The 23,049-nt window shown below is 45.3% G+C and overlaps 1 protein-coding gene and 1 long non-coding RNA gene across 2 annotated transcripts; one reads left to right on the top strand and one right to left on the bottom strand.

Annotated features, from left to right (window-relative positions):
- Positions 1–5,061: 5,061 nt before the first annotated feature.
- LOC128115121 (uncharacterized) lies at positions 5,062–8,030 on the bottom strand. The gene is made up of 2 exons (XR_008220013.1): positions 7,654–8,030; positions 5,062–5,988 (listed from the first exon to the last, which is right to left on the bottom strand). It is a non-coding gene; the product is annotated as an uncharacterized LOC128115121 (long non-coding RNA).
- A 1,743-nt stretch (positions 8,031–9,773) lies between these two features.
- On the top strand, positions 9,774–11,222 carry LOC128115105 (polycomb group RING finger protein 6-like). Its single transcript, XM_052745641.1, has one exon. It carries the CDS (start codon positions 9,793–9,795, stop codon positions 10,705–10,707), a length of 915 nt encoding a protein of 304 aa, XP_052601601.1. The 5' UTR covers positions 9,774–9,792; the 3' UTR covers positions 10,708–11,222.
- The last annotated feature ends 11,827 nt before the right edge of the window (positions 11,223–23,049 follow it).

Genomic DNA, 23,049 nt, shown 5'->3' with positions numbered 1-23,049 from the left:
AACCATGACAAAAAAACAAAAACAAAACAAAACAAAAATTTAAGACAGATAATAGGGGTTGGAATGGATCAAATATTCTGTCAGCACATTAAATAGGTACTATTGTTACTCTTGTGTGGCAGGGAGATCACAAGCTCTTGCTCAGATGGACATCAGACACCTTAGGGATGACATGCATGCATGCTCATCCTTTTCCAGGATGAGATGACCTGGGGAAACCTGTCTTCTAAATCCTAGTCCCTTATGTTCCCAACCACAAATGGTAGCTAAAGGGGCCCTGAAACCAACTTGAAAAGGACCCTTACATGGTGATTCTCTCCACTCCTGTGGCCATGAGGGTAGCTGGCATTACATCATGGATCCACTAGACCCAGGTCAAGAAAACCAAAGCCATAGATGATGACACCAAACGGACTGTCTCCAGACAATGGACCCATTAAAATGAAGATTTCATTGGCCCTGAGCCCCTCCACTCCCTGCCCCTACCTCCTCCCAAGACTTGTGTTTGGTATGAATACAGGGTCATGGTCCAACCCCCACCACCCTCATTGCTGGACCTTGGAACTGAGGAAGACAGATATGGGGGAGGCGATAGCTAATATGACTACAGACTCACTGACTTAATACAGACTATCAATTAGGACTCTGCTTGTGCTGAGCGGTCTTTGGGTTTCTATCCCACAATGACAGTTCAGGAATAAATGACCCTTTTTCTAGTCTTGGGAAACATTGGCTTGGAAAGTGAAAGAAGGTAATGACTTCAGTCCTGTTGTTGTCCTAGGAATACAGTTGGATGTCCTATGACCCCATACATACAAGAGTTGTTAGTCCAAAGACTATGTAAAAATGCCGTCCTTGATAAAATGTTTCCATCATGTCAAAAGAAGGTTCCTGATGAAGACCTCAGAATTGGCAAGTCAGGCGATGTTAATTCAATGTGAAGACAAGAGCAAAAATGTACTGTAAAAGAAGGGGAAATTTTCTATCAAAGGATTCAATAAGAGAAAATTCCATTAAAAAAATGTAAAGAAGCCACTTGGCAGAAATTCAAATTCCTTCAGGGTCAACACTTCTTGAAATAAAGTATGTGCTCAAAATCCAGATATAGTGGCGCATGCCCTTAATCCCAGCATTTGGGAGGCAGAAGCAGGTGGATCTCTGTGAGTTCAAGGCCAGCCGACTCTACATAGTGAGTTCAAAGACAGCCAGAGCTAACACAGTGAGAGCCTGTCTGGGAAAACAAACAAAATGTGCTCAAGTCATTTCTCCTTCGAGACAGTGTTTCTCTGTATTAGCTAGTCACATGAGAATGTGACCACTTACATTCACAGAACCCCCTTTACCCTAATAATAAGAACCAGGATGGAGCCCCACTGGGTGCGCTCTCCTGTTGGACTTGGTGGAACGGTGGACCCTTCAGTAGAAATAAAATATTTGGCTTTGCTGAAGGACGTTGGATTGTGTGGTCATTTTCTTCGGACTCCACACCCATTTCCTTGATGCTAATATCTAACTGTGGATTCAGGTGGCCATTCTCTGATGATTAGTGCTGCTGAGACCCTTTCCACACACCTGTCATTTCGTGAGAAGTGTCTGCTCAGCCCTTTACTAATGTTTTAATTAAGTTGCTCCTTTAGTTCTGTTTTGGACTTAGTTGTCTGACTTCCTTAGATATTCTGGATATTAACTTCTTATGACATATATTCTAGTAATATTTTCTGTCAATTTAGAATCTGATTTCGATTTTGTTCGCTGTACAAAAGCAAGACAACTCCCACCCCTCCAATGCACGAACCCTAATCCTTGCCAAGGACTCTTCCCTAGGAGTTTTAAGAGTTGAGGTCTTAGGTACACCTAGTAGCACATGCTGTAATCCCAGCTACTCCTGAGGCCAAGGCAAGAGGATGGATGGCTACTGCAAGGCCTCCCTGGGCTACAGACCCAAACAAAGGAAGTCTGGGAAACAGTAAGAAGATGCCTTAAAATTTTAAGTTAAAAAAAATAAGTTAAAGTCAGGCAGTGGTGGTACATGCCTTTAGTCCTAGCATTCAGGTGGCAGAGGGAGGCAGATTTCTGAGTTGGAGACCATCCTGTTCTACAGAGTGAGTTCTAGGATATCCGGGACTGTTACACACAGAAAATCTGTCTCTAAAAACAAATTAAGTTAAAAGATATCACTCAGGCTGAGTGTGCTAACACATCACTTTAATCCCAGCATTCAGGAGGCAGAGGCAGGAGGATCTCTTTGAGGTCTAGCCTAGCAGCCTAAGGTGGTCTACAGAGTGAGTTCCAGGACAGTCAAAGGCTACATAGAAAAACGCTGTCTCTCAAAAACAAACAACAAGAGATGTAGTTCATTGGTAAAGTGCTTGCCTAAGATGTGTGAAGCCCTTGGTTTAATAACCAGTACAATGAAGGTTGCAGATTTTACATTTAGTGTTTTGTGTTTGTCTGTATATGTTTACAAAGCTCCTTATAGCAGGGCTTAGCTGGACCGTAGCACCTTATACCCAGCCCTGTTTTGCTTCCCGGACTGTACGTAGGCTAGGGTGGCCCAAAATTCATGGTAATCCTCCTGCTTAATCTTCCCCAGGACTGGGTTTATAGGCAGAAGCTAACAACCTGCCTGTATATGCTGGTATATGATACGTTCTGTGCCTGGTGTGTATCCTGGACTGATAGACTAGGGTTCTATAAAAAAAAAAAAAAAAAAGAAGCAGGCTGAGCAATCCACATGGAGCAAGCCAGTAAGCAGCACTCCTCCATGGCCTCAGCATCAGCTCCTGCCTCCAGGTTCCTGCCCTGTTTGAATTATTGTCTTGGCTTCCTTCAGTGATGAACAGTGATGTGAAAGTGTAAGCCAAATAAACCCTTTCCTCACCAAGTTGTTTTGGTTATGGTGTTTCATCATAGCAGTAGTAACTTTTACTAAAATAGAATTAAAAAGGATTATTTAATCCTTTGACGCTCCCATCTTAAAAGAAATAGGATTTTTTGTTTGTTTGTTTTTTGAGACAGGGTTTCTCTGTATAGCTTTGTACCTTTCCTGGATCTCACTCTGTAGACCAGGCTGACCTCGAACTCACAGAGATCCCCCTGGCTCTGCCTCCTGAGTGCTGGGATTAAAGGTGTGTGCCACTGCCACATGGCCCAAATCCCATTTTCTGAAATGGAACCAGTTTCTGAAAGGTTTATAGTTATACAGAACAAAGAAGGTCATACATCAAGGCAAGTTTAAAATACACTGATGAGTACCCCAGGGAGGCAAGTGGAATGAGATGGGGAGCTATTTATAGGCCCAAGATACTATCTGGTGGCAGTCTTGGATTGCCAGAAGCTAGTGTCCTACTAAGTTAATAGCTTCTATAGGTTTTTATTTATTACCACAAGATGTTAGTTCAGACACAGAGTAGAGCAGGAATGGCTGTTCTAGAAGGCTAAAGTAATTTGCCTCTGAAGCTACAAAATTCCACTCTCTCCACAGTACTGAAATTCCAATTGGTCCATCATTCTCTGAAGACACAGAATCCCCTTCCAGGAGTTTTTTGTTCACAGCAAGACACAGCTTCATTTCAGGAATTTTTGTTCACAAATAATATGAACACAAGCATGTAAACATGCCACTAAATAGTAGTGGTGATATAATGAATTGTTGCATATAATAAACAACATTCTGCTTAAAAATGACAGGTCACCTCCTCTCTGGGTACTGACAACAGCCTCTACCAGAAGGCTTACACTTAGTAAGTGCCTCTGTGGCACTCATATTTAAGAGCAAACATCACAGGTCACAGGGATTTCATGTGTATGACATTAGAAAATGAGCCACAGGCATCCTGACAGGAAGAAGTTGCAGTGGGGAAGGAATTAGGTCATTCAGTGACACATGCATTTAGCTGCACCAGGCCGGGAATTACAGACTGAGATGTGCAAAGGAGGGCGTGTGGCAGTCACACAAACTCTTGCGGCTGGTTCAGCGTGAGGCTCTGGATACAAAAGCTGCTTGTCTCACAGATTGCAGTGTCTACCCCTCGGCATAGGAATAGCGCTGCTTCAGTAGGGCGGCCAGCTAAGAAAGGAAGAAGCCCGGCTCACAGCTTCTCCTCTAACTGAGAGAAAGATGAAGGAGAATGGGTACCAAACAGCATCCTTTCATTTTCCAGAACGCCATTTCCAAAACGCCGTGCATAGACCGGAAAGTGCAAGAAAACTCAGCGTCTTCTTTGTGGTGTTTCTTCTGGCTGACAACAGTGTCTGATGCAGCTCAGGCTGGCCTCTACCTCCCTAGGTAGCCTCACTGTCCTTCATCTCCTGATTGTCCAGCTTCCACATCTGGGTTTCTGGGCTTACAGCCCCTCCCCCCAACCCACGTACTGAAATGCAGCATTTCCATCCAGCAGATAGCCTAGCCTGTGGTTCCTGACTTCATAACACTGCACCAATCCATAATCTTGATTATATCACTGTGTGGGTGTGGTCTGGGGGACCGCAAAAACGGGCTTTTCAAAAGTATGGCATGTTTGCAGCACCTGAAAAAAAAAAACCCTGTAGACACGGCTTGGCACTCTGCTTCGGTGGCAGAGCCAGTAGCAGGCATAATGAGGCCTTTGCCAAATCCCTGCCGGCCCGGAGGGGAGAAAAATAAAAGTGGGGCAGGGGTGGGGGAGGGGCGGGCCGTAGGCCTACTGGCCTGTGCACTGCGACTCCTAGGCCTGCTGCCCACGTGCAGGAGCACAGCTCAGGCAGGCGAACCAGGCCCCAGGGGCTCCTAGGAGCCACTGCAGCCAGCCACTGCAGCCACCCCGCCGGCTGCAGCCCTCAGCACAACAGCTTCCCCTCTTCCCTTAAAGGGGAGGCCTCCACAAGGAAGTGCTGACCCAAGCTTTCACCAGCTCATCACAGGCACAGCCACCAGGGGAGGAAGGAGCAGGAAGTGGAACATGAGCAAAGGCACAAGCAGCCCCCAATACACCGAGGTGCACACCCGGGCTTTCCAGAGCCCACGGATGAAAAGTACAAACAGCGCTGGAGACCTTGCTAAAAACCACAGTTCAGCCGGGCGGTGGTGGTGCACACCTTTAATCCCAGCACTCAGGAGCCAGAGCCAGGCGGATCTCTGTGAGTTCGAGGCCAGCCTGGTCTACAGAGTGACATCCAGGACAGGCACCAAAACTACCCAGAGAAACCCTGTCTCAAAAAACCAAAAAACAAACAACAAGAAAGCACAGTTCCCCACACCCAGAGCTAGAACTCAGCATAGTGGGATGCCTGTAATCCAGGTACTGGGGGCCTGAGGCAGGAGAATCTCCAGTCCAAGTTCAGCCTGAGCTACAGGGTGAGGCCTGTCTCAGAGCAAACTCCAGCACAGACCAGCAGTGCTCTTGCTTCTGAGGAGCCACAGAAACACACACAAGCCGAACACTGAGAGAAGCTCCTCCCTGGACTAGGCTGGCCCCAGACAGCTCACACATAGGAAATGGCACAGAAAAGGGAAGTCCTGTCCTCTGTGCAGCACAGCAGAGTCACCTGGCAAAGTTCATCCCTTGTGGGTGACGGGAACTTGGATGCCCTGATGGATGCCAGGTTGTCCAGCCTGGAGCTGTGACAGAGATGTACCCCACTCCTTAGCAACTTTCTGCAGACACTGAAAGGAGCTTGGAAGGATGGCCAAACAGCTGCCCTGATGACTAGAGGCCAACCAATGTGTATGGGCCCACCCGGTGTGTCTACAGACAATGTGGAGAATGTCCACAAGTTGGGTTCACTATTATCTGAGGTCAAGCTGTACACTCTGGGTGCATGAAGGATCGCCCTCAGCAAATTCCATCAGCAAGAGGGCACAAGGGACAAGTTGGAGACTTAAGACAGCAGCAAGGAATGCTGGTCAGACGGTGATGATTCTTGTCCTTGAGGAAGTTCCACATGAAGGTTTGGAGACTGGCTCTTTAGAAATGTCGGCAGGATCTTTCAACATGGAAAGCCAGAAACCTTTGACAGAAAACAGTGCTTAAGAATATGCATCAAGAAATTAAATGTTAGATTTAGTAAAGAAGTGAGGGCTGGGATGTAGTTCAGTCCTATCTTGTAGAATGTCCTGGATCCACCTGCAGTGTGGAAACACACACACACACACACACACACACACACACAGGTGCGCGCACACACGCACACGCACATACACAGAGGAAGGAAAAGAGATAGTTGTTTTTGTTTTTCTCCAGACAGGTTTTCACTGTGTAACAGTTCTGGCTGTCCTGGAACTCACTCTGTGGACTAGGCTGGCCTTGAACTCACAGAGATCAGTCTGCCTGGGCCCACTCCCACTCCCCACAGTGCTAGGATTAAATGCATGTGCCACCACGGCCAGGCTGAGAGAGCATATTTTGTAGTGTGATTTGAGAGAGAACTTGGTGAAGCTCTGGTTTCTGAGTAAGGAGAAGGAAAACATCTCATCAGCTGTAGCCAATGCATAGTACCTCTTTGCTCTTAAATATTCTGAATTTGGTCTAGGTGTAATAACACAAAGAAGGAAAAGTTAAACTTAAATGTTCAGCAATTGTACATTAAACTTGATACAGTGAGAACCACTAAAAGTAGTTAGTATAGCTAGCATAAACAACCCAGAAATTAACCCTCATAGGAGTGGTCAGGTAATTTTTAACTAGAGTGCCATGACAAATTAATGGGAAAAGAATACTCTTTTCAAACACAAAGGTTTTTGGCTAAGCTGCATGTGCACATACAAAAGAGTGAGGTAGGGTCCTTATTTGCCATGACATGAAAAATTAAACTCAAGCCGGGCAGTGGTGGTGCATGTCTTTAATCCCAGCACTTGGGAGGCAGAGGCAGGTGGATCTCTGTGAGTTTGAGGCCAGCCTGACTACCAAGTGAGTTCCAGGACAGGCACCAAAACTACACAGAGAAACCCTGTCTCGAAAAATAAAAAAAAAAAAAAAAAGAAAGAAAAGAAAAGAAAAGAAAAAGAAAGAAAGAAAAGAGAAGAAAAGAAAAGAAAAAAAGGAACTCAAGGGCCAGGAAGATGGCTTATAGGCAAAGTGCTTGCTGTCCAAGCACAGGACCTGATTCAGATCTCCAGCATCCACATAAGAACATGATGGCACACATCTGTAATAACATTGCTGGGGAGGCAGAGACAGGTGGAGCCCAGAGTCAATGGCCAAGCAGTGTCACTGGACCTGTGAGCTTCAGGTTCAGTGATGTGCCTTGTCTCAAAAACTAAAGTAGAATGTGATGGAGGAAGGCATCTGATATCAATCTCTAGTGCACCCAAACGGGGAAACACACACACACACACACACACACACACACACACACACACACACACACACAGTCTCAAATACAAGGAACTAAAAATGCATCAGAAACCAAAATAGACCAGTTAAAACCATAAATGCTGCCAGGCGGTGTTGGCATAAACCTTTAATCCCAGCACTCGGGAGGCAGAGGCAGGTGGATCTCTATGAGTTCAAGGCCAGCCTGGTCTACAGAGCAGGTCCAGGACAGGCGCCAGCACTACACAGAGAAACCCTGTCTCGAAAAAAAACAACACAAAACAAACAAAACAAAAACCAAAAATAAAGAAAGAAAAGAAGAAAAAAAAAAAGAAACAAGGTTGTGTGTGGTGGCACATACCTGTCAATCCTAGAGCATTGGAGGGTGAGGTAAGAGTACCTCAAGTTCAAGACCAGTCTGGAGCACATCATGAGTACCAGGCCAGCCTGGGCTTTAGAGAAAAACACTGTCCCCAAAAAAGAAAAAGAAAAGGCTTATGTAGGCGGTCCTCAAATAGCAGTTAGATTTCCATCCTGTGCCAATATATCATTCTTCCAAATAAGTACATTTACAAGTTTCAAAACAGGAACATCATACTTCCTAACTAAAATAATCTTGGATAAACGTGATTCACCGGAGGAGCACATATTTGGTGCTCAATCAGAAATCATTCTTTCTTTCTTTCTTTTTTTTTTTTTGATTGTTTTTTAAAGATTTATTTATTTATTTATTTTTGTTTTTTGGGGGGATGTTCAAGACAGGGTTTCTCTGTGTAACAGCTCTGGCCTTCCTGGAACTCACTTTGTGACCAGGCTGGCCTCGGCATTGAACTCACAGAGATCCACCTGCCTCTGCCTCCCAAATGCTGGGATTAAAGGTGAGCACTGGGGCGGGCGGTGATGGCACACGCCTGGCCAGCCTGGTCTACAGAGTAAGTTCCAAGACAGGCAACAAAACTACACGGAGAAACCCTGTTTAAAAAAAAAAAAAAAAAAAGGTGAGTGCCACACCACCCAGCAATATTTATTTATTTATTTATTTATTTATTTATTTATTTATTTATTTATTCATTCATTCATTCATTCATTCATTCATTCATTTATTTATTTATTTTATGTTCATTGGTGTTTTGCGTGCATCCATGTTGGTGGGAAGGTCCTGGAACTGGAGTAACAGTTTTGAGCTGTTCTGTGGGTGCTGGGAATTTAACCCGGGTCCTCTGGAAGTATAGCCAGTATTCTTAACCACTGAGCCATCTCTCCAGCCCGAAAATTATTATTATTCCTAATGCAATATCACATGAGATTCAGTTTCACCGTGTGCACGTAAATTGAGGAAAACAGAATCTCAGGCTGAAATGCGATTTCAGTAGTATTTTATTTTATTTTATTTTTTGGTTTTTCAAGACAGGGTTTCTCTGTGTAGTTTTGGTGCCTGTCCTGGATCTCGCTCTGTAGACCAGGCTGGCCTCGAACTCACAGAGCTCCTCCTGGCTCTGCCTCCTGAGTGCTGGGATTAAAGGCGTGTGCCACGGCCGCCAGGCCTTATTTTATTTTTTATTTATTCTTCTCTCATACAATACAGACGGTCCACAGCTTCCCATCCCTTCACTCCTCCCAGCCGCCTCCCCCGCCCCCCCCGCCCCCCCTCACTGCTCGCTCGTCCGCCCCCCCATCCCCCCGCCCCCCCACTGCCCCCCGCCCCCCCTCACCGCTCGCTCGTCCGCCCCCATACACACATACTCCTCCCCTTGGTGAAGCAAGAAGCCTTTGAAAAGGCGCGGGCCCTGAGCATTGCAACTTGTGATTGGCTTAGACGACATTTTCCCTACCCTGCAGACCTTCCTCATTGGCTGCCTACATTGCCTCGCCTACTCCGTGCTTGGCTTCTTCTCCTTCCTTTGCCTAGTGGCGTGCAGGTTAGTCTCCGTGCTCGGCTCGCTTGCTCTCTGCACTTCCGGTCTAGCGCCGGACATCGTCGCCCTCCTGTCGCCACTCTGCTCTGTTCTGCTTGGCTTTGTGCTCAGCCTCCGGAGTCTCCGAGTCTCAAGGTTTTCAACTCGAGGTCTCATCTGGCCCCACGGTCTAGCCTCGCATCAAGGTCAGTTTGCCTCCTCTTGGGTCTCACCGCCTCTCGGTCTAGCCTCGCAGCAAGGTCAGCTTGCCTCGTCTTGGTCTAGGTCGTCTCGTCTTGGTCTCACCTTGTCTCGGTCTCCTCCATCTCGGTCTCGCCTCGTCTCGGTCTCCTCCATCTCGGTCTCGCCTCGTCTCGGTCTCCTCCATCTCGGTCTCGCCTCGTCTCGGTCTCCTCCATCTCGGTCTCGCCTCGTCTCGGTCTCCTCCATCTCGGTCTCGCCTCGTCTCGGTCTCCTCCATCTCGGTCTCGCCTCGTCTCGGTCTCCTCCATCTCGGTCTCGCCTCGTCTCGGTCTCGCCTGCCCGTGTGGTTTCGCTTCCTCGTTTATCTCTTCTCCACAGATTTGTGCTCTGCCCCATCAGCCATGGAAAGTGACCTAGTGGATCCAGAGGGCAGCCTGGATGCTGTCAGAGTGGAAGGAGCAACGGCCTTGTCACCCCCACTCCAGGCCCCGCCTGCTGTAACTGCCACAGCACACTCAATTGCCAGGCAGGGCCGGTCTGCCCAGAGCAAGAAAAGGACTCAAGACCGGTCAGGATCCAGGCTTCCTAACCGGGAGAGGGAAGGGGCCAGTCGGGAGGAGCGCCTCGTTTCTCTCTCGGAGCTGACTCCGTACATCTCCTGTTCTGTTTGCAAAGGTTATTTAATAGATGCAACAACCGTTACAGAATGTCTTCATACCTTCTGTAAAAGCTGCATCATAAAACATTTTGAACATAGCTATAGGTGTCCAAAATGCAACATTGTAGTGCACGAGGCCAAACCTCTTAATCACCTGAGGTCGGATCCACAATTACAAAACATAGTGTACAAATTAGTGGCAGGTCTAGAGGAAAAAGAAAAAAAACAAAGGCAGGAATTTTATAAAGAAAATTGTCCAGAAACACCAAAACCTGATGCTGTTCCACAGCCAGGCCCTTCAATCGAAGGGAACACTGAGGAACTTGTGGAATTGTGCCTTAGTTCACATGAACCTAGTATTTCTTTAATGCTAGAGTCTATGGGCACTAATGCAGACACTGAGCATTTTAAACCACTGAAAATGAAGTTTGTGCAAATCTCAAGAAATACAACCATTGGACAGATAGAAAAATTTCTCAAAAGAAAAATGGGTCTTGTTGAAGCTTATCGGGTAGATATCACGTGCGGTGGTCAGTTGCTGAAGGACTTTCAAACTTTACAAGAAGTCCACTGTATAGTAGGGGATGCTGGGATGCAGGGTGATTTGCTAATCCTGTATTACAGTATTGTGCTTTCTCCTCTGAATGTGACTGGCTAGGGCTAGTATGAAAGTAAGAAGGCCTCTGCAGAACTGCATTTTACTGAAGAGTTCTAGAAAACGTAGAATCATTAGACTTTGTACTGTTTCTGACACACCTGTATCCTGCACCTGGCATACTAGCATTTATAGGTACAGCTTGGGACAGTGGGATAGAAGACATGGACTTTTTAAATTCCTTGGGATTCCAAGAACTGTGAAGTTGAATGTTGCATCGCATCTTTGAGATAAGTTGTTGACAGTTTTCTTCTTGGTTGAGATTCTGCTGTCTGCAATGGCTTCCAGTGGTAGATGTTTTGGAAAGCAACGTACTAGAGGTTCAAGGCCAGTCCTCCATAAATTGCAGCATAAACTCACAAAGACTACAATTTTTTTGCTACTTTTGTATGTTGTCATCATATTTTGAAGTTAACCTGTTTTTGTAACTGACATCAATCCTGAAGAGACATTATTCAATTCTAAAAGGTAAGAATTACTATATTATGGGAAGAAACTGTCTCCAGTAGGATGTATGACTGAAGCCATTAGCCTTCAGTATAGTAAGAACTCTTAACATGCCTTAAAATAAGAGGTGTTCTTCATGATTTATACATATATAAATTATTCAATATATATTAAATATATATGTTACACACACACACACACACACACACACACCATAGTTGTTCTCTGTGCTACTGGTGTCGTGACATCATGCAAGATCCTCATAGAATGATTACTGATGCCTTGTGATGGTAATGGTACCACTTCTAAAATAGAGAAGTTCAGGTTAGCTTGTGACGTTTATAGAGTACTTACTTATTGTGTCTTCAGCATGACACTTCTTTTGTTGTTGTTGTTGTTTGGTTTTTGTTGTTGTTGTTTGGTTTTTCAAGACAGGGTTTCTCTGTGTCATTTTGGTGCCTGTCCTGGATCTCACTCTGTAGACCAGGCTGGCCTCGAACTCACAGAGATCCGCCTGCCTCTGCCTCCCGAGTACTGGGATTAAAGATGTGTGCTACCATCGCCTCGGCTCAGCATGGCATTTTTACTGATTTAATGTTTGCTGTCTGTTTTCCTATTATTTTGTCACTGGGATTAAGAAAATAAGTTTGAGTCGGGCGGTGGTGGTGATGCCTTTAATCCCAGCACTCGGGAGGCAGAGGCAGGATGATCTCTGTGAGTTCAAGGCCAGCCTGGTCTACAGAGTGAGATCCAGGACAGCCACCAAAACAACAAAGAGAAACCCTGTCTTGAAAAACCAAAAAAAAAAGAAAGAAAGAAAGAAAGAAAGAAAAGAAAAGAAGGTTGTTTGTAAACTCACTTTTAATGTAGAGACTTCACTTTTAAACACTTTTTTTTTTTGCCAAAAAATTCACGTCATGGTGCTTTCTAAAAGATACCTTACAGGCTCTGTTTCATGGAAGAAACATTTTAAAATCTGTATTGGAAACTTTAAACATGGGACAAAGAATGGTAATTGTAAAGAACTTGTGAACTTGCTGGGCATGGGCGCACATGCCTGTAATGTCAGAACTTGGGAAAGGAGAGGGGATGATGGGAGTTCAAAGTCTCCTTCAGCTACAGAAGGAGTCTGCATTATTGGGAGATGTTGGAAATGGCGAGCAGGGTAGGAGGGGGACTAGAGCACTAGCAGTGTGAGCCTGAAAGTAGATTGTGATACCCCTGTTCTCTTCTTTTGACCATGAGTTGACCGCTCCCTTTCATGCTGTGCTACCTGACCACAGTCCCAATTGCAACAGGAACAAGCAACCAGTGGATTGGAACTGTGCAAACTGTGAGTCAAATGAACGTATTCTCTTTTTAGCCTGATTATATCAGTTATTTACTCTAATAACAGAAATCTGACTAACACCATAGTCTCGCATTTACAATTGATGTTGAGGTACTAGTTAGTGAATTGTAGTGGATTATTACAATTCCATGTTGTTGTAGTTTCCATTTTAATACAAATTGGATTAGTGAAGGTGGACACACGTTTTCTACTTCTGCCTCCTTCCAGGTTTTCAGTGTGATGCATCCAGATTTGTACAACACCCTGGTGTCTACCTCCCTATGGGACAGCTCACAAGCCCTTTGCTCAGGAGAAGACCCCCGTAGCTGGCATCCACTGTACAGACAGGCTACACGAAGGACCTCTTAGTTACAGCATGACCCCACCGAGCGTTGGCAGCGATGCCGGCCTAGTTGTTTTTGCTATTTGGGTTTTTGTCTGGTTTAGTTGTTTTGTCTTTTTCCCTGCCCACTGCTTGAGCAGGTGTGTATTATACAGGCCAGTGCCCTTGGCCTGCGGTTGCTGTCTTTTCTCTTACGTGTGAAGAAATACAAACTGATTCTGTTACTTCATGTATGTGTCTCTGTGTTTGTTTCTGTACTGCCTCTTCTGTGTCATGGTGGACTGGCACACTGCAAAGAAAAGTTCTGGGGAAAGGCTTTGGTAGGTAGTGGCTATCAAGTCAGTCAAGAATCATAAGGGTGCACACCTTTAGTCCCAGCACTTGGGAGGCAGAGGCAGGCGGATCTCTGTGAGTTCAAGGCCAGCCTGGGCTACAGAGTGAGTTCCAGAACAAGCTCCAAAGCTACACAGAGAAACCCTGTCTCAAAAAACCAAAAAAAAAAAAAAAAAAAAAAAAAAAAACCAAAAAAAAAAAAAGGCCAGGCAGTGGTGGTGCATGCCTTTAATCCTAGCACTCGGGAAGCAGAGCCAGGTAGATCTCTGTGAGTTCGAGGCCAGCCTGGTCTACAGAGTGAGTTCCAGGACAGGCTCCAAAGCTACACAGAGAAACCCTGTCTCGAAACCCCCTCCCCCCACCAAAAAAAAAAAAACCACTCATAAGGGTATCTTCCACAGCCACAAATTCTGCAGCTCCATCAAGGTCAGGCTCCAGGGAGACACTTGAAGTTCAAGTTAGAGGAAAATAAATCCTTGTCATATCATGGAAGTGTATGCCCCTGGTTTGAGAGGCATAACAAGATGGGATCAGACTCATTTTGGCTTATATCTGGTCCTCCCACCCGGCTGAGACCATATGGGAAGGTTCTGGGGTTTGCTGATGTGTCTGTGTTGCTGTCCACTGAGACCTGTTGTGTTGTCTTGGTCCAATCTTACCCATTCCCCAGCTAAACTGGAGGGGTATAAAAAAGGTCTGAATTCTTCCCAGAACCCAAGGATTTCCAGTGTTCATATCCCAGTGAGGGTGTCCACGTGGTACTGTTGGTCATTTTGAAACGGAGCTACTAATACAGTCAGATTGAGTCTACTTTCAAGGCTCCGTCTGTGCTCCAGTGGTTTGTCCCAGAGAGACAGAAGGGAAAGGGTAAGCTCCAGTGAGCAGCTGTCAGGTAGATGCTGGCCAGGTATAAGGACTGGCGGATTGCAGGAGACTCACATTCTGACCACCCACTAACTTGGTGAGGCGGTAGATGAGGCTGGAATTTTCAGCCTGTCTCATTCACTGGGGAGATGAGAATCCTCACAGGCCACAGTGGAAAACCTGCATCTTTGAGGGTAAAAGTCAGGAGTGGGGGATGGGAGACACACCAGCAACTTACAGCACCTATGAACCTAAAGGAAATAATAGCAAAAGAAAAAATCCTGCTGCTCTGGTGGCCTCATGTCCAAGGGCAAAAAGGGAATTCTGGGGGCTGGAGACACGGCTCAGTAGCTAAGGGCACTCGCTGCTCTTCCAAAGGACCCAGGTTCAGTGCCCAGCACCCATATGGCAGTTCGCAATTGTCTGTAACTCCAGTTGCAGGGAATCTGGCATCCTCACACAGACATACATGCAGGCAAAACCCAAATGTACATTTAAAAAAAAATCTTAAAAAAAAAAGATTAAAAATAAAGAATTCTGGACTTTAATTACTAAGTAAATACCACATGTAGGGAACACAGTCCTCTTCCAGATTACTTACCATTCTATAAGCAAGCCACGAGAGAAGACTAAAGGGAAGGTTAAATCATTATAGGTACACAGCATTTTAATACTAGTACATGTTAAATTATATTGGTACCCCGGGCGCACACCTTTAATCTCAGCACTTGGGAGGCAGAGCCAGGCGGATCTCTGGGGAGTTCGAGGCCAGCCTGGGCTACAAAGTGAGTTCCAGGAAAGGTGCAAAGCTACACAGTGAAACCTTATCTCGAAAAACCAAAAAAAAAAATTATATATTCATGCATCCATAAAATAGAACTAAATTTTCAAAAAATCACATACTTGGATTCAAAGCCGGTTTGGATACTTTCACTGGTTTCAATTTGAAGAACCAAATCAAACAATTTAATTCAGATCTAGCAAAAGGTGAGGCTCCATGCCTTCAATCTAGTAATACAAGCCCTACAACTCAAACTCCACCACTTATCGAAGCAGCAACTGATGTATCACCACATAATAATAAACCAGTTCCAGGCCTTGATTACAGGCTAATGTTCCCTTGTTTTGTGAGCTAGGGGTCCCTCATTGTCCTAGGGTTCACTGCTTAGGTTGTTTGGCTGGCTACCTGCTTATCTCCAACTTCTCGAGTGCTGGGAATGCAAATGTGCATTTTTGTTGTTTTTGGTTTTGTTTTTTTGAGACAGGGCTTCTCTGTGTAGCCCTGGCTGTCCTGGAACTCGCTCTGTAGACCAGGCTGGCCTTGAACTCACAGAGATCCGCCTGCCTCTGCCTCCCGAGTGCTGGGATTAAAGGTGTGCGCCACCAGCGCCCGGCTTTTTTTTCTTTAATGTGGGTTCTGGGTGAAGGAGGGTCAGGGGTAGTTGGGCCAGTATGGAAAACAGGGACTGACTGGTTCCTTAAGGAGGAGCTGTTCCCTGCTCTCCTCCCCCAAGGATATTGGATCCCTTACAATTTGCTAACTGAAGGGGGACAGGACCAATGAGGGAGAGAGATCTGCCTGCCTTTGTCTCCTCAGTGCATTAAAAGCCACCCACTAAGCAGGTTTGAACTGCTCGCCCTTGCTTTAAAAAAAACAAAAAAACAGGGTTTCTCTGTGTAGCCCTGGCTGTCCTGGAACTTGCTCTACAGACCCAGCTGGCCTTGAACTGAACTCACAGAGATCAGCCTGCCTCTGCCTCCTGAGTACTGGGATTAAAACATTGCACCACTACCGAGCATCCTGAATTGCTTTTTCAATGGCAGTCATCTGTAGATTTATCACCTGAATGATGATATGAAGTGACTAAGGTAATGCCATCTTGTTCTGACTCCATTTTATGTCTGCTTAAATAGACCCCCACCCCCACCCCCCCACCCTGCACCCCCATGCCGGCATAGCTACATCCACCCTGGCAACATTTAGGGACTGTCTGTGACCCTGACCATGGTCCAGATGTATTAACCAAAATAATTAATGCTTATGTGAGATAAAACTAAAATAACTAGAGGAATCTTAAATCAAAAATAATTGTATTGTGTCTGAAAAATACTGCTAAGTTCTGCAAAAAGACAGATGTTGCAAGGTTACTCCAACTCCAGCCCCTCCACCCGAACACTGATGTGATTGTCGTTTTTGTGGGTTTTGTCTTTAAAAATACTGTACACCTAAGCTTTGGCACCAAGAGTCATTTTGGAGGTGTTAGCTTAGTCTTGGTCTGGTTGTTATTAAAGGAGGGTCAGGGGTAGTTGGGCCAATATGGAAAACAGGGACTGTATTTTTTTTATATTTATTTTTTATTTTTTAATGTGCATTGATGTTTTGTCTGTGTGTATGCCTGTGTAAGGGTAGGGGTGCTGGATCTCCTATAACTGTAGTCACAGACAGTTGTGAGTTACCATATGGGTGCTAGGAATTGAACCTGCGTCCTCTGGAAGAGCAGTCAGTGCTCTTAACCGATAAGCCATCTCTTCAGCTTCAGAACTCATGTTCTTATTTGGCTTAATTAGTGTGGTTGTCACTAATTATCTGACATGGATCATTTCAGATAAAGCCTATACTTTTGGTTTTTGGGTTTTTTTTTTTTTTTTTTTGGTTTTTTGTTTTCCTCAGAGGGTGTCATATAGCCTGGGCTGGCCTCAAGCTCATTTTGTAGCTGAAGCTAGCCTTGAATTCTTGAGACTACAGGTATGTGCCACTTATGGGGGTTTTATTCTTGTTTGGATTGCATCCATTACACAGTATCATAAAGTAGGGGGGAAGTTGCTTTGAGGTAGTTTGGGGCTTACTTTGGGCAGACAACGAAGTATAGAGAAGTGTTAAAGGAAGCAAAGCCAACATAAATGATAGTGGCCAGGAGGGACAGAGTGGGACACTTTACATTCTATTGTAAGGGTACATGGTACTTTAGATTATAGGAAGGCATCTGCATGGATATGTTAATGGCTTAACTTATGGAGTGTTAACCATTTGTTCTGAGTTAACTCCCTTCTCCTAGGACAGATGCCTCTGGAGGAATACAGGTTGATTGTTGTTACAGGTCTGACCCCAGAGATGAGCACTCAGACGCAGTTCATAGCCAATTGAAAGTCTTTATTCCAGGCAGTCGGGACTACACTCAGGTATTCGGGACCCAAGTGTAGCCTTGAGTGTTTAGGGTAAGGGGTTTTAATAATTTATTTATTTGTATTTTATGTACATTGGTGTTTTGCCTGCATATATGTTTGTAGGAGCATCCCCTGGAACAGGAGTTACAGACAGTTGTGAGCTGCCATGTGGGTGCTGGGAATTGAACCTGGGTTCTCAGGAAGAGCAGCCAGTGCTCTTAACCTCTGAGCCGTCTCTCCAGCCCCTAGGGTAAGGGGTTTTTAAAGGTCAAATCCACATCCTGGTATCTCACTTGGCAGTTGCGGGGTGGTGGTGGGGAGGGTCTGCACAAGCAGGCAGTTTAACAGAAGCTAAGACAAATTAGCTGGGGCATCTTGACCTCGGGTTCCTAGGACAGAGTTGGGTAAATTTCCACAGGATTCTCCATCAAGGAGCTCAAAGTCAAGTTAAAACTAAAATGGCCTCAGCAAGAATCCATGGTGCACTGTCTGGCCCTGTCATTATTATCACCAAAAGCTAACTAGACTTGGTGTTTGTCCATGTGCTTGAGCCCAGACGTCCACAGAATAAGAGAAAAAAAAATGTGCCTGAGCCCAGACATCCACAAAATGAGAGAAAAGCCTGCCAGGGGTGATAACAAGACAAGCTCAGGCATCACAGGTCTCAGAAATGTGGCTGGCCGCCTGACCAGAGGGGCAAGCTTGAGCTCTGGAATGACTGATTCCCCTCTTTCCCCTGCCAGCCTCCTTCCTGTCGCATGTGCTCTGGAGAGCTGAGGAGGTGAGCGGGGGCTCTTTTGTTTTGATTCTTTGTTTTTAAGACCTACCTTCTCAGACAGCTGGCTCTTTTGTGTAAAGCACATCTTGAAGAGTCAATTCCTGTCTCTGCTCTGTGGCCTTTGTGGGGACAGCCAGAACAAAAGGCCAGCATCCTGGCTACACAAGAATGTGTGCTTAAACGGGCCATGCTACAAGTAAATGAGGAGCCCTTAAGGGTGTTCTGTGTCTGATTGAAGGCCATGAAAATTATTTACAATCACACGTGCATCATCCGGGCCACACTCCCACTTGCCCCTATGTTTTGTAGCAATTTCCTAAGAACTGAAGCATTCCCTCCAGGGGGGAGAGGGCTTCATGGGGGTGGGGGTGGGGGTGGGAGGTGGGGGGTGTCTCTTGCAAATAGAAACTTGCAAGACTCTCAAAGGCTTCTTTCTCCCCAGCTTCACAGAAGCAGTAAACAACTATTGGAAGAGACTGACTAGCCCAGCTGTCTAGAGGCTAGATGAGCTCTGGCAGGTTTTGCAGGGCTCCAGGGAGGTGTACCTTTCCCGAGGGTGAGGGATTCACTGCTTTTGGTTAGTACATGTAACTAACCACTCACCCATACTCCTGTCGGGAAACCCCAATTAAAACTCAGAACCGGTTCCCCAAGTTGAGCTTTGGTACAGTCTTACTTTGTTCTGTCCTGTGTACCCTTTCTGGGTTAAGTAGATAAGTATGTGTTGCAATCCCCCAGGAACAGTTCGTCATAACAAACTGGGTGACCCAACAGGGACTTGACAGAACCAAGCATAAGGTGGGGAGAAGCTATTGCATGGTCCTGTCTATCGATAGCAAGGCATGTAATGGAGGTTGAGCAAGCTGGAGGGGGGAGTGGAGGCTCATCTGAGGAGGAAATTCCATACAGCAGTCTCCTCACACCTCAAACACCCCCCCACCCCCCACCCCCCGCCCATAAGGTCCACTTCTGGTGTACCTTTTTGCTCTGGCAGTGGTCGCATGGTCCCTAACTAAGGTTGAGCCATTGGGAGTTGGCATGTGAGAGGAATGGCAGGAAGGCAGTCTTCATCTTTGTGATTTGGGGTGGCATGCCTGGCTGATGAGTGGAATCTAATGCATGACTATGGAGATGGTCTGAAACAGTGAAAGATTCAGAGTAAATTTTGGTCTTCAAGAGTAGCACGGGGTGGGGGGGGAGTGCGGGAGGGGGGAGAACAAGGGAATCTGTGGCTGATATGTAAAATTAAATTAAATTATAAAATAAAATTAAAAAAAAGAAAAAGAAAATTATAAATTAAAAAAAAAAGAGTAGCACAGAAGGGTTGAAAGTATCAGCTAGCATCTGTGGAGATTGCCTGGCTTTTGCTGTGTGTAAGAAATGCTTCTGAGGCAGGGATTGCAGCCCAGCAGGAACCTGTTAGTGTAAAGGAGGAATTACAAGAAAGACAGACACATCTTCCATGTTAGCCTCTGATTTGGCAGGTATATTTGATAAAAAACAGATGAGATAGAGGTGTTGGTTTGCCATTTCTTACTTTCTTTTGTTTTTCGCGATAGAGTTTCTCTGTGTAGCCCTGGCTGTCCTGGAACTTGCCCTGTAGACCAGGCTGGCTTCCACCTGCCTTTGCCTCCCGAGTGCTGGGATTGAACGTATTTGCCAGTTTTGCCATTTCTTATAGCTGTGGCAATGAAAGGAATGTACAAGTTAGGTGCGTGCTGAAGAGTCCTTCCTGGGATCGAAGAACTTGGAACCCATGGAACCCATGGGAAGAACTAAAAAGTGAGGAAGAGGAGGAGAAGGAGACTTTGGTAGAAATGAGAAGAGATACACCTTGAGTCTAATCTTTAATAGAGAAGAAGGGAAAAAAATCTGTGATCCAACATGGGGAGAGCAACCCTTAACAATATTCCAGCACAAAACACCTATCATGCTGGTTTTCATGTTTTTGTGGGTGCATTGTATGCACTGGGGATTGAACTCGGTTCTCAAGCTTGCCTGGCAGGCACTTTATTAGCTGAGCCATCCCTCCATCCCCTATCTCAGATTTTTTTTTCTTTTTTGAGACAGGGTTTCTCTATGTAACAGCCCTAGCTGTCCTGGAAATCACTTTGTAGACCAGGCTGGCCCCGAATTCATAGAGTCCCTATCACAGATTTTGACATGCCTTCCCCACTAATCCTGATCACTTCTTGCTTTTAGTTTAAAGATACATGTCTCTTCTTTTCACTTGAACACAGAGGCTGTTGGAAGGCTACAAATTACCCTAATTTAATATTGCTATGTATCAGGGAATAAATAGGTAGGCCCGAAAAAACGGGCAGATGTGGGACTCGCTGATCAACACTACAATCAGCCACATAGTCATTTATTAAGTTCATAGTCAGATAGAGTTCAAGGTACTGAAAAACGATCACAATGTAACTTCAAAAATAACTCAACTTCCAACATCTAGGCAGATAGGAGAACGTTTTAAATACCATGAGAATTTAGGAACAGACGCAAAGAAAAGAAGTTAACCCAATGAGAGAAAAAAATAGTGCCACCAGGTAAGGGTTGCCTGGTGCAGAGTGCTGACAAGTATTCAACTAAAAAAAAAAAATAAGTATTTGGAAAGTACAAGCTAAATCAAAAGAAAACAAAGTATGCCTGTATTTCCCGAGTTCGCTAAATGGGTGCCAGCAGCAGGGATTCGGTAGCTTCAGCAGCTCGCTCCCAGCCCCCCAGTGGAAAGGACAATTGAGTTAGTTGTTTGCTTCCGGAGTTTAAAGAGCTTAGGGCCGCTTGCAAAATGGATGGTTCCACAGTAAGCATTCTATTAACCCCTTACTGAGGAGCTCAGTCGGGATTCACACCTAGTCCGTAGAAATGCAAAATACACAGAGCAGGTAAAAGATCAGCTTCCCACACCCTCACCCTCTACAGGACGGTAAAAGGAAAATTGACATTAGCATCTCACTAGGGGTTAAGACCTTACTACCGCAACTTGCTTCGACCATGTTAGAATCCTTTCCTACAAGTCATAGCGAGTCAACATGAAATTTGCAAGATAGCAATTGTTCAGAATACTAACTAGAAATTTTCGCAACTGATACATATTTAGGAAACCAGTCTCTTCCTTTAAATAACATATTTTGGTACATTATTAAAACTCATATTCCTATTTTTTAAATGCAATCTAAATGTACATTTTATGTAAGGAAGTAATAGCATACATATTACAAGTAGCAAACAAAAACAAGTCTTTTTAACTCCACAAAACATACAAAATATGAAATTATAACACTATTTAAGAAGCATTTTTTTCTTTTTCTTTTTTTTTTTTTGTTTTGTTTTTTGATTTTCGAGACAGGGTTTCTCTGTGTAGTTATGGTGCCTGTTCTGGATCTCACAGAGATCCACCTAGCTCTGCCTCTCGAGTGCTGGCATTAAAGGTGTGCGCCACCACCGCCCGGCTTTTTTTGTTTGTTTGTTTGCTTGTTTCCGAGACAGGGTTTCTCTGTGTACCTTTGTGCCTTTCCTGGATCTCACTCTGTAGACCAGGCTGGCCTTGAACTCACAAAGATCTGCCTGGCTCTGCCCCCTGAGTGCTGGGATTAAAGGCGTGCGCCACCACCGCCCGGCTTTATCTCCTCTTATTCACAGTTGTCTCACACTCAGATGGTCCTACAGCAATCCAGTTCCATCTGTCTGGGTTCCTCGATCATCCTCCAATGCCTGGAAGTCAGCAGGAGTGGAGACCCTAAACCCCTTTACAATCCCAGTGTCAGCTGGAAGCAGCTAGATTGACTTGATGCCTATATTCTAAATAACTTTAGAGTCTCAACGCTTGAGGGGAAAATACTAGTTAGCTAGATAGATGTTAGCAGTCTTGGAGGCTACTCTCTCCCACAGAATCTTCCTCCTTCAATATTTCCGAGACTGGTCAGGCAGTGGTGTCGCACAGCTTTTATCCCGGCCCTCAGGAGACAGAGGCAGGCAGATCTCTGAATTCAAGGCCGGCCTCCTCTACAGGGTGAGTTCCAGGACAGCCAGGGCAACACAGTGTAACCTTGTCTTGAACCCCCACCCCCACCCCTACCCACCCACACATACACAAGCACACCAGGTCCCATTGATGAAGATGCCACTCTTGTCTAGAGAAAAGAGTTAACCAGGATGACAACTGTGCCCACCCCTTCACCTGTTGTGAGAAATAATGGAACTCACTTTATAATAACAGTACTGGAGGGTTTTTACAAGAACAAAGTTGAGTGGGTAGGATTGGGCAAATAGATCTAAAAGGAGTGGGGGGTAGGGGGTGAATACGATCAAAATACAGTGTAGGAAAAAGAACTAAGAAAAATAAGGGAAAAGAGAGTGTTGGAGACTCAGAGCAGTGAAAATCAAGCAGTTTCTGACTTTGCATGAATCTGGAAGGGCAGGTGGGCTGACTGAGTGCACTGAGAAATTTATACACCCCAACTCGCCACCTTTCCTCTGGAGGGCCCAATCTTTACACTTCAAAGGTTTTATCTTTCCCTGAGTTGCATTTGTTTTTTTTTCTCAACAAAAAAGCTATGCATGGCCGGGTGGCAGCAGTGGCGCACGCCTTTAATCCCAGCACTCGGGAGGCAGAGCCAGGCGGATCTCTGTGAGTTCGAGGCCAGCCTGGTCTACAGAGAGAGTTCCAGAACAGCCAGAGCTACACAGGGAAACCCTGCCTCAAAAAACAAAACAAAACAAAACAAAAAAAGCTATGCATGGGTTCATCTCTCCATTTTATATCTTGTTTATTTGAAGCTTATCAGATGCATAACCTTGCAGGTAAGTTTGGCTATGAGTAATTTAATTCTCTACTTTTCTAGGTGGTGGTGGTGAGTGTAGTTTAGCAGAGTTTGGGGGGTAGGGAATACCTAGTTCTAGCAAGGACTAGTGTTTTCTGCTCATTTGTAGCCGGACTTAAAGCTTGATGAACCTTTTTTTTTTTTCTTTTTCTTAATGAACATTTGAAAATGAACCATCCTATGGTATTCTAACACCTATCTGAGAGAAACCAAAGGCAGGAATGTTAGTCAGGGCCATGCTATTTTGCAACATTCTTCC

The sequence above is a fragment of the Peromyscus californicus genome, unplaced genomic scaffold, assembly GCF_007827085.1.
Source record: "Peromyscus californicus insignis strain IS unplaced genomic scaffold, ASM782708v3 Scaffold_10__1_contigs__length_136768540, whole genome shotgun sequence".
Lineage (NCBI taxonomy): Eukaryota > Metazoa > Chordata > Mammalia > Rodentia > Cricetidae > Peromyscus > Peromyscus californicus.
This window is presented reverse-complemented; position numbering and strand designations above follow the sequence as displayed.

Excerpts from the sequence above, each read along its gene's own strand:
- LOC128115105 (XM_052745641.1), top strand. The coding sequence starts at position 9,793 with ATGGAAAGTGACCTAGTGGATCCAGAGGGCAGCCTGGATGCTGTCAGA.